Raw genomic sequence first — 12,041 nt, forward strand, 5'->3', positions numbered from 1 at the left:
TTTGTGCCCAACATTAAATTCTTGGCTCTGCCATGTGTTTGAACCTAATTGCAACAGATTGAAACCGTATCCATAGCTCATTTCTGAGCTTGTAGTTACTGTTAATAAAGACTGAACATGGGAGCTGCGACTTTTCACATGAAACACCAGCCCTTATTCAATGAAGTTTTTTAAGAAACATCTAGCTATGCAAACTCACTTTCAAAAATCCAATTTATAAAAACCATTTTTTTCGAGCTATGCAAATTCCCTGTTGTCCACATCTCAAGAAATTCATATTTTCAATAATACATATCTCGACATTATAGCATGTTTGCAGCTTAAATCCAGGAGATTTCAAAATACGCTGCTGCTTTACAAAACTCACAAGTGGCCTACATTACTGTGGATTCCAACCGATACTTTGGGAAGCATCATACCAGCCTTCTCACCTCTCCAAAGATTGATTTGACCGCTCTTATTTGCAGATCTGAGTTGAATTCATTTAAAAAAAAACACATTTATATATGATAAATATTGACTATTAATGAAGGTGACATAGATGGTTTAGGAAGAAACTTGTTTTGAATAATGTGATTATGACAAATAATTAGTTTTTTTAAAGATATTAAAAATTCAACAGTCCATAATATACAAAAAAATCCATAACTCAAAAGATCATAATTTTACATCAAAAAATGTGATCCTTAGCAAACAAATCATGTTGAACACATTATGTGGCTAGATTTAGTCGATACAACTTGCACCTATTTGTAACTCATTAGCTCTTTACCTTCATTAGAGGCAAATATTTTCTCATAGGTAAATATTGGTTACTAACTGAGATAAGGAATTAATGTGTAGAAATTACTTTTCTCTTAAAAACATTAATTTTTATAGTTCAAATGTTAGGGATATAATTTGTTTAGTAAAAAACTTGTTTTGAATAATTTGATTATGATAAGTAATTATTTTTTTAAAGAGTTTTAAAAATCGATGGCCCACAATGTGATAAAATTTTATAACTTGAAATATCATATTTTTATGTTAAAAAAATATGATCCAAGGCCTATAGTTTATTTGTTGTCAAAGTTCAGTTTTTACTAATAACAAAAAGCTAAAGTTCACCAACCGAGAATCTGCTTATCTTAGCCAGTGAAGGCCACCTTGTGTTGGGACGTTGCAGGTTCAAAACCCAATGGTATAGTTGTATAACTGGTAGGGGTCTGCCTAACCTCAGCTTGCCTTTAAAAATAAATAAATAAAGTGCTGCGTATGGATACTTTTGCAGTTTTGCATCACATGGCATCTATCGCATGGGAAAAGAAATTAGCAAATATATATGCAATTTTTTTTAATGGCAAGTAGTGTCCCAAAAAAAAAGTTTTAAGGCAGCTGTTTATATGATTTGTGTTTTGTTGATCGTCTCAATTGAACAGATAAATTGCTAAAAATTATCTCATTTGCAAATGAGACTTCATGAGATTCAAGTTCTCATGGGATTTAGAAAGTAGAAAGTGAATCTCATTTGAAGGGTACCCTACAAGCAACCAAACTTACCCTTAGTTTCTTATTTGCGTGAGAATCCAAATCACATATTTGATTATTTGTGGGAATGAGATTCATTCTCTCATTTCATGAGATTTCAAATCACATTTTGAAAGCAACCAAACATATCCTAATTTTCTTCATCAAATTATTGGATTATTACTCTCTCTCTAATATGCAATGCATTCACTATCTATATCCTTTATGTCTAATCATTTAAAACCCATTACTAGGGTTGGCGTAGTTGGGGTGGATCCTTGGCTACTAGACAGGCAGTCAAGGTTTGGAAGAAGAGGTCTTAGCTTGAGAGTTAGCACGACTGTAAGTATGGCAGGCTGAACCAGCGCGATTAAGTCTTGACTAATGTGATTTGTTCGGGTTATAAATAAATAAATAAAAAATCAGCATTGCACTAGTAAAGTTAAGCAAATGCATACAAGCCGTTCTATATAGTTATATTTCATATAAATCCATTATTAAAGCTTGATTTAAAATTTTAAAGCCCTAAGTGTCCGATAAGCGTGTCTGTGTGTCCTGTCTTCATCTGCATCATGTGACACGTACCAAACTATCTTGCACAAAGATACTTCTGGCATATTCCTGTAAAGATTTTTGTTGGAGCCTGAATCACATAAATTAAAATATATATATATTTTTAAGGTCCCACCGTTCATTCTGGCAAGTGGCGTCTAAACACCTAAAAAGAGAGAAAGCATCTGATGCCTTTTTTTATTTCAAATTTATGCATTACAAACAAACCGATATTTTCAAATATCGTGATTTTTTTGCCATGGTTTTATTGTTTATTCGGTCAGATAAGCGAGCAGAGGTTGGAACCAAAAGCGAGTCTTTTCTTTGGGAGGGCCACTTTAGGCTGCCAAAGTTAGGTCAAGGTCATTTTAGTCATTTTTTAGGTCGGCAAACCCACAAGGGGCAGCCCATGGGAATGTCACTTCCTACGGATATTCAAAAACTAGAGGCGCAGCATTTTCAACGACGGAGATCGCCCGATTTCCTGCCTTAGTATTAGATCTGACTGACACGTGTAGACCTCGACATGGAAATCCCCGTTGGTCTACCCTACAAATAAGACGCCTCACCGGCCCCCATTCTCTCGACGCTCTCGTAGTGAGAAAAAACAATCTGTCTGTCTCTCTCGACGATCTAGAATCTTCCATGGCAGTTCACATCGTCTCCATCAAGGCACGGCAGATCTTCGACAGCCGTGGCAATCCGACGGTTGAGGTTTGTCTTCGTCACTCGTCTGCCTCGATCTTGATTCAATGCCTCCGTTTGCAGGTCTTTGAGTTCGGTTTTTCGTCCTTTTGATCCGGTATAGATTTGATCTGCAGTTTAGGCAATGAAACGTTCGGTTTTCCTTTGCTTATTTTGCTTTTTTTCCCTTTTTTTGCTGTTTCCATCTTCTCTCGCGATGGAATTTGGCGCAGGAACCGATCTTAGAGAGATCTGAACTATCGGAGTTGAAAGTTAGGATTTTTACGTGTTTTCGTGCTTAGTCTGGTCCTTTCCCTCGCTATTTGTATGATCAGTTTTTATCTTGGGTATTTCCGACCGATAATACGAAATCGATGGTTTGTTTTTAGTTTTATCCGTGTTCTTCTCAATTTATGAGTGTTTTTCTGAGGCGATGCTGTGACATGTCGTAAATATTTGATAAAAGAGATGCATTTGTGCATGTTATAGAATGAAAAAGTACGTGCGAATGAGGTAGTAACTGCTCCTCACGGTTTCTAAGAGATCAGTCTGGTAACATTGGATTCACAAACAGAACATGAAGATTTTTATATGCAGTGCATGCTTCTGCACAATATGATATTCTGGAATGATTTCTCAACATGATGTCGGAGTTTGACAAGATTTGCAGCTTTTATCTCGCGATTTTTTCCCCAGAGCTTATTGTGTGATGTTTTAGGCATACTAATGTATAGAAATGTGTCTACCCAGAGCGCATATTCTGTATGCCTGCATGAATTAGCATTATTTGCCGTGTAGTTCATCGTCCGCTTTATCCTTTTACCTATTCTCCTTTTTTTTTTGCTTCTTTTTTCTGATTCATTTGGTTTTGACATGGACGGATTTCAGGCGGATTGTTTACTAAGTGATGGTACTTTCTCTAGAGCTGCAGTCCCAAGCGGGGCATCGACAGGTAATAAAAGAGCGTATACTGAGAGTTTTCTGTTTTCCATTTTTGTGAAACTAAAGTATTGATTGTCTACTTTATCTGCAAACGTTAAAAGGAAAAAACCATGACTCTGTTCTTTTGTTTGTGCCTCGAGCTCTTCTTTTTTGTGAGCTTTTCTTATCCATGGAGTTTGGTTTCATTCGAAAGTACTCCTTATAATAAGCATCTTTTCAAGTTGTCGAATTTGTCGGAAGCCGCTGGTTTTTATTATGACTTTTTGGACTATAATGCGAAGGGTTTTCAAGGTCCTGTTATATATTTAATTTGAGGCTCAACAATATAAACTAACATATTGTTACCTGGACTTGTTGTTCAATTATCTCCGAATTCATCTTATATTTTTTCACTGGAATCTGTTTTTTTCAGGTGTTTATGAAGCTCTCGAACTCCGCGATGGGGGATCTGATTATCTTGGCAAAGGCGTGTCGAAGGTTAGTTAGTTGACTAAACCATTTCCATCGGATACTGGTTTTATACGTCATCATATGGTGCCCACATAACAAAAGTTTTTAGCAAGATTTACTGATAATCCGGAAACGGAATCATGAACTTTAATAAGTGTTTTGTCTCTGGTAGACAACGAATCTGCAAAATTTTTTTTGAGGGGCATTCCGGTAATAGACCCGTGAATCCAACCGAAGATCCATCAGTTGTTATAGTGTGGCTTTACCATTGCGCTGTCTTATTCGTTCCCAACTCTTATCTACCTATTTCTAATGAAAATTTCTTCATGTAAATTACCCGAAGACAGTAAAAGTATTATCCATTATCTTATAATTTGTGAATTCACAATTTTTAAATGCTCCCAAAACAAGGGTGATTTACCTAACAAGATTAAACATGGGAGTGACATGAAAGGCATGAAACAGTCTACATGTTAACGGTCTTCATCCTCCTGTGAGGCTTGGTATGATCTCTTATCTTTTAAGCCGATCATTTCATTACCTAAAACGTTTTTTGATCTGGTCTTGATCTCTCAAGAAGACGAGATTTGTTGTGAAAAGAATTTGAAAGATGTTTTTGTCCGTTTTTTGTCTCGAGTTGCTGCATTCACCAAATGATTAAGTTGTTGCGGCATTAGTCAGTGCTTCATTGTCGTCCTTTATTTTCTTCTGCCTTGCGAACTCTCTTGTCACGTTATCAAAGATGCGTTTTCATTTTTTGAAATGCAGGCCGTTGCAAATGTCAATACAATCATCGCACCTGCTCTCATTGGAAAGGTGCCATTCTACTGCTTTTGAGCTTATTGACTTGTTTTTTTTCCTTTGCTTTTTCCTTTTTCTGATTCTGACATGTGCATCCAATCTACCATTTGGGGTCTTTGCAGGATCCCACAGATCAGACAGGCATTGACAACTTCATGGTGCAACAACTTGATGGAACCGTAAATGAGTGGGGTTGGTGCAAGCAAAAGGTAACAACTCATTTCATATGTTTGTTGTTTTTGAGCTGTAGTTCTTTCTTTGTAAATTTTCTTCTTGTTTTTCAGCTTGGTGCAAATGCCATTTTGGCGGTATCTCTTGCAGTTTGCAAAGCAGGGGCTAGCTTGTTGAAGATTCCCCTCTATAAGGTAATTTTGGCAACTGTGTTCATCAATTCATTTCATATAAGGCCGATACTGTATCAATTCCTTTCATGTAAGGCCGGGCTAACACGTACGTGGATAGACTAATTTCTAGTTCATTTTGACACGATTGCCCCCTGTTAAAAACTTAAAACTAGTACTTGGCTGATGCTTGAACTGACTGGGGGGCTGGGGCCTGGGGCAACATGACCAATCTTTGATTTATTCTGTCATTTACATAAATGACAGGGCGGTGTCATTTACATAAATAACCCACTTTCATAGTTTATAGCTTATCCCACGTTAGTTCATCCACTAGGAACTATGTCACTTTTCATCTGGCGTTTGAGGGACACTGGTTTTAATCACTAATTTTGTGTTTGTCGCATTCTTTGGTCGCTCAGATTTACTGCTTATCCTTTCACTTTAGTCTTGTTTGGAATGACCAGTCAGTCATTAGAATTTAAAGTTGTCCCTCTTGCCTGTAATGCAGCACATTGCCAACCTTGCTGGTAACAAAAACCTGGTTTTGCCTGTTCCTGCCTTCAATGTCATCAATGGTGGTTCCCATGCTGGTAACAAACTTGCAATGCAAGTACGTCTCTCTCTCTCTCTCTCAATGCTGGCCTTGTTTCTTTTAACTAAGTGGCGCTCCTCTATGTTTCAAGGAATTTATGATCCTCCCTATTGGTGCTTCCTCTTTCAAAGAGGCCATGAAGATGGGTGTTGAAGTATATCATAATTTGAAGGTGACTCCAGATTTCTTACTAATGCTTTTCATGGTAATTATTTTCTATTCTTTACTCTAATCATACCTTTTGCCAGTCTGTGATTAAAAAGAAATATGGCCAAGATGCAACAAATGTTGGTGATGAAGGTGGCTTTGCTCCTAACATTCAGGTCAGCATGTTTCCAAGGTTCTTCTTTTCACAAATTTGGGGTATAGCCTTTCTTCTTCTTTGGATTTTTCCATCTCTTGATTTTTGTCCTTTGTCTGGGTTCCAGGAGAACAAAGAAGGCCTTGAGTTGCTCAAGACTGCCATTGCCAAGGCTGGATACACTGGCAAGGTTTGTATTGTAATCTATCCTTAGTTGGTGGATATGCCTACAGTATCTTTAAATCGATTTAGGTTCGCTATTGTCTCCTGATTCTGTCTTGTCCGTCTAGGTTGTTATTGGGATGGACGTTGCTGCCTCTGAATTTTATGGTGAAGACAAAACCTACGATCTGAACTTCAAAGCAGAGGTGATATGTTGTGCATTTCATTTTTTCGATGATTTTCAGAGTTTTGGTGCTTTAAGGAGCTTTAAGCAACTAAACTTGTTAGGCTCTTACAGCTTAACCTGATTTTCTCAGCCTACTTGTCTGTGTCACTAGAGCTCAGGCAATTTAAGGTTTCCAAAGGTGGTTCCTGGTTGGGCAGAGTGATTGTGGGACTAGCTTTGTCTAAGATTTCTAATGAAACTAAAACTTACGTTGTGTTGTTGCAGAACAATGATGGGTCTCAGAAGATCTCAGGAGAAGCTTTGAAAGATCTATACAAGTCGTTTGTAACTCACTATCCAATTGTGTCGATCGAGGACCCATTTGATCAAGACGATTGGGAGCACTATGCAAAGATGACGGCTGAGATTGGAGACAAAGTTCAGATCGTGGGGGATGATCTCCTTGTCACCAACCCAAAGGTTTGTTTTGTTTGTTGCCAGTTCCATGTTATAATGGATCGAGAGAAATTGAGGTCTCTAGATTTTTGACGTTTCTTGATGTGCGACTTCACAGCGAGTTGAAAAGGCAATCAAAGAAAAATCTTGCAATGCTCTTCTCCTCAAGGTAATGATATGTTCTTACCTGCAATGCCTAGCATTTAAGATTCATTGAAAAAAGACGCCAGAAGTAAGAAAAGCTAACTTGATGGGTTCTCATGGCCCAAGTGCGTGTGATACGGTTTATGCTGCCAATTGACGGTCATAGTTGATTTACTCGTTTAGTCTCTGCATTTGCTAATTCCCATGTCCGGGCAGGTTAACCAAATTGGGTCAGTAACTGAGAGCATTGAAGCTGTGAAAATGTCCAAGCGAGCTGGTTGGGGTGTTATGGCCAGCCACCGCAGGTTTGTGACAATTATTTTCTACGACCTTTCTCTGTCAACTCTTTTCTACTCTGTTTTGTGATTGTCATCAGTTTCACCTAATACATGTTGAATGGTGCAGTGGTGAGACAGAGGATACCTTCATTGCCGATCTCTCTGTTGGTTTAGCCACGGTATTCTTAATGGACTTTCATGGATCTTACCCTCTTAGAGATGGAAATGTTTTGACAGTTTGAACTGATTCATCTTATTGTTTGTCCAAATCAGGGCCAAATCAAGACCGGAGCTCCTTGTAGGTCAGAGCGCCTTGCCAAATATAACCAGGTAATGCTTGGAATCAGTGTTTAGAGTGTATTCTTAGCCTAGGCAAGTCTAGGATTAGCTTAAGCGCACATTAGTGAGGTTGGGTGTGCCTCAATGTTGAGTCATGAGACTTGGCCTTGACCGACCGAAGAGCTTAGTTTTTTACCTGGGTTTTACTTGATGACTACGGTCAACCCATATTCTACTGCACTTCTCCAAAATGTTGGCTAATGTTGATCATCTATCTTGTGTTGATGTCATATGCATTGGCTTTTGGCAGTTGCTCCGTATTGAAGAGGAACTTGGAGCTGAAGCAATTTACGCGGGCGCCAAATTCCGCATGCCCGTGGAGCCCTACTAATCGTGTTACATCTTGTCGGATGAGAAGCCGTGTCATCCGTAGCCTGCTAGAGGTGTTGGATGGAAATTTTGCTTCGTGAATAAACAGTAGGACCTGTAGGCTTTTTGAAAAACTTGAAAAAAAGAGTGACTTGTATGGTTGTTTTTTGGCGAGAAACCTGCGGTTTTGAGCAATTTTCTCTTCTATAATATGCATCACATGCTATCTGGTGCTTTTGTTCGCTAGTTTTGCTTGAATGTGTTTCTTCCCATGGTTGGTGTTTACCCATAGATTCTGCCATTTTTTGTGCGTGTTCGTTTTGTTCTTTTGTATTCTTGTATGCGGTTTTGGTTCGCATTATCAGATTCGGGAAAGGACCTGGCCAATTTGTGCTGTTGGCCAAGTCGAGCCCAGTCAAAGCTCGGCTGTCAATTGGGCCTAAAGTCACAGTTCGTCAAGACCCAATTTCCCTGATACAGCCGAGTATAATCATTTCAAGGAAAAAGCAATCACGTGCTCAGAGTTGGCAGTTGGCCGGGCGGAGTATGTCCTCCATCCCTGGTCTTGCCCAAGTGAAGGGGGGTAGGGGTAGGGTCCTGTTTTTTCTTTGTTTCTTATTTTACTAACGGTGACAGGAGGGTTTGGGAAAGTGTAAATCCATCCCCCGCCTCCATATTCACACGGGTTTTGATTTTAACATTCATCTCTGCCTCCGTTCGGGGCGCCTCATTTTTCTTCCGGTTCATTGCCATTCCTGCTCGTTTATAGATATAATGGAAACGTCTTTTATATTAAATAAGTCATGTCACCATGTGCCACCTCACTTTTAAGTTGTTGAACGTCTGCTTTCCATTCAAGTTTCTTTTAAGGATGTTTGTGTACCGGGGCAGGGCACATGGCCTCCCTGTTTAATTCTGCTGCCCTCAATTTTTGCCTTCAAGCTGGTTTTGATTTTAATCTTTATTCCCGTTTTATGTTTCAAACGAGCTGTTAGATGCATTGATAACATATTGCATTCATTACATCATGGAGTTGCTTTTGTCGGGGTTGGTAGGGGCACTATAAAGACGGCAAGTTTCAAGTGTATGAGATTGCACTAAGATCCTCCAAGTAAAGAATGCTTGATGTTGATGAAGTGAAAGATGGTTGTCTAAATAATTGAAGTCACGTTAACTATTGAAACTTGAAATGTTAGATTGCGATGATGGTGAATTAAAACCAGAACAAATTGAGTACGATGAAGAAAAGAGGTATATAAAAAATAAGTAAAAAAAAAATTGGTTAAGGCTGTGTTCTTACATTTATCGTTTTTATTGAAGACTGACAATGGTTTGGGTGGGTAAGAATGTCTTAGATCAAGCTTTCAAAATGGAGCATGCGCAATACAGCTCTATCGAGTGAAAAATGCATCAAACATAGAGTGTGCTTTGGTTGGATAAATGATATGCCATGATAGCATAGCACGTGATAGGCAACAATATCGTTGTTGGTGCATTATTGTGTGACGAAACAAAGGTAGAGCGTTGTTTAGTTAAGCAGTATCAGCGGATCAGAGGATGTTGCTTTTGAAGATTTGGTTAAGGACCTCTCATCTTGCAGAATGTCCCACGCGTAGCCTTTGAACGCACAAGAGTGTGTGTGGGTTAGGGCTAATTCCCTCAGGATCACATTAGGTGATTCCAATTGAGTATGATGACTCGAGGCTAGGCGAGTGAATGCCTAGGTATCAGTGAGTGAGTTTGGATGATGCTCTTCGTTATGGTGTTCAATCATCAACTGGTCTTCGCATTGATGGTCGCAAGGTCTTATTCTTTCAGTGATAAGGTTTTGCGGTAGTATGTGCATGGAGTCGCAATATCCTCCATGACATGCAAGGCTAAGGCAAAGTTTGTGTCATTTTCGAAAGTGATAGCTGATATGAGATGACTATGCACTAAGTGACATTAACTATATAAAATACGCATTTGAAAATGCGCTTTATCAGCTTCCGCTAGACAGCTGCGCACGAGGTGGTGTGCAGGGTCAATGAAATGATTCAACATATGGAAAGGTGTTTGTATGCAGCCTTTGACTGTTAGGCTATCTAGATTGGGCAGTTTGGCGCGTCGCGGGTTTGCGAAGCATTACATGCCCGTGACAAATTAGTTGTGAGTGAACGATCGAAAGACTTATGACAATAATAAAGGATCGTCGCACCGTGTTGGCCTATAGAAGAAATAGCCCATGACAATGAAAATGTTTTAGTAAAATCATTAATTCGGTAGATGTTAGAGAGTTTGACCCGCAACCATGTGTCAACTGGAGACTTGACGTGATAATAATATCAAACACAATGAGTCGTACAAATTTGATATAATTATACATCTTAGATAACTAGTGACATAACATTTGGCCCTTGGCATAAGAGTCATGAACAATTAGTTCGTACTTTCTTGAAAAAACTCAAGAAAGTGGTTAAAACAATTCTAAACGAAAAATGATCTAATGCAAAATTTTATAACTTTTTTAGTTTTTGCACTATCAAATTTTGTGTAAATTTCTTTTACATACGAATTTTTTTTGTCTCCATCAAAAACTCCAATCTCATAAATACTTGAGTTATCGTACATTAAAAATGTACCAAATTCATATAAAATAAGTACGCACAAACTTTCTCTTAAACTGGAATCGACAAACATCATAAATACTTAAGTTAGCTCATATAAAAAATCTATAGTTTTTTTTTAACTTGAACTGATAGACATTGCAAATACTTGACTTATCTCGCATAAAAAATATAATAATGTCCTATAAAAAATATGTAATTTTTTTTAACTTGAACCAACAAACATCGCAAATACTTGAGTTACCTCGCATAAAAAATGTAATAACGGTGCATAAAAAATCTGTGGTTTTTAAATCTAACTGTCAAACCTCTTAAATAATTGAGTTACCTCGCATAAAAAATATAATAACGTTGCATAAAAATATAGCTCTAGGAAATCTTTTTTAACTCAAATTAACAAACCTCGTAAATAGTTTAAGTTACTGCACATAAAATATGTGCGAGCGAACTTTTTTTAAACTCGAACATCAAAACATAGCAAATACTTGAGTTATTTCGCATAAAAAATTCAAAAATTCGTATAAAAAATATGCAATTTTTTTTTAAAACTTGAACCGAGAAACTACGCAAATACCTATGCTATTTCGTATAAAAAAATGAAATAACATTGCATGAAAAATCTATGAATGTCTTTTAAAACTTAAAACACGTGCATTTTTTTCTTTGATTGAGATATTGGTACCGAGTCTGGATCAGGGTTATTTTTGCTTAGGGTTATTTTTTACCCGATACCAGCATCTTAAATTTTTTGCTTCTTTTTTAGAACAAAATCTAGGGTTCTTCGTGGTCCTCAGCCTGTGGTTCTTAAAATCTTTGCACAATTTTTGAATTTTTCTTATCTTCGACAACTTTTTTGGTGATTTTGACGAGACTGTAGCATTTTTACCATCGACTTCTCTTGTTAAATCAAAAGGTGAGTTCTTTGTAGTCCCCAACCTATAGTGTTTGTTAATGAACAACTCCAATGCCTTATGTGTTGTATGTATATCTTTGGTAGTTCACAATGAGTACAAAGACAACAAAATAGTAAGGGAGACATGACAGATGTCAACCCTACAAAGCACCATCCCTATGGCCAGTTGTAGTTCCCGAGGTACATGTGCAAAATACTGACAGAAAGAAAAAAAAATTGATTTTGACGAAAAAACTTGGATGTCAAGTGATGTAAGTGTGAAGTTTGTATGTTTGTTCTTTTGTATCTGTACTCATTTGAATATAACATGCATATACTATATATGTAGCATTTAACAAGATTCATAATTTTTTTAAGTAAAATACAATTGCTTCGTGAGAAAGAGAAAAAAATCTGCCAAAGACAATTTTACCTTATTCCTTATTTCTTTGTAAGTAAGCACAATCTTTTATTTCTATTGTATTACTACTGGAAAAAAAAACTAACTTGTATACAT

At 37.5% G+C, this 12,041-nt stretch overlaps 1 protein-coding gene across 1 annotated transcript; it reads left to right on the forward strand.

The window, feature by feature from the left end:
* Window positions 1-2,624: 2,624 nt before the first annotated feature.
* Window positions 2,625-8,272, forward strand: LOC149848472 (enolase). Its single transcript, XM_089995644.1, has 17 exons — window positions 2,625-2,772; window positions 3,631-3,694; window positions 4,097-4,161; window positions 4,903-4,950; window positions 5,058-5,144; window positions 5,220-5,300; window positions 5,788-5,889; window positions 5,963-6,043; window positions 6,120-6,194; window positions 6,300-6,362; window positions 6,463-6,540; window positions 6,786-6,980; window positions 7,075-7,125; window positions 7,317-7,405; window positions 7,506-7,557; window positions 7,652-7,708; window positions 7,968-8,272. The coding sequence occupies exons 1-17, from the start codon at window positions 2,704-2,706 to the stop codon at window positions 8,046-8,048; spliced, it is 1,338 nt and encodes a 445-aa protein (XP_089851770.1). The 5' UTR covers window positions 2,625-2,703; the 3' UTR covers window positions 8,049-8,272.
* Window positions 8,273-12,041: the final 3,769 nt, after the last annotated feature.

Source organism: Nuphar pumila, chromosome 1, assembly GCF_984573655.1.
Source record: "Nuphar pumila chromosome 1, dmNupPumi1.hap1.1, whole genome shotgun sequence".
In the NCBI taxonomy this organism is placed as follows: domain Eukaryota; kingdom Viridiplantae; phylum Streptophyta; class Magnoliopsida; order Nymphaeales; family Nymphaeaceae; genus Nuphar; species Nuphar pumila.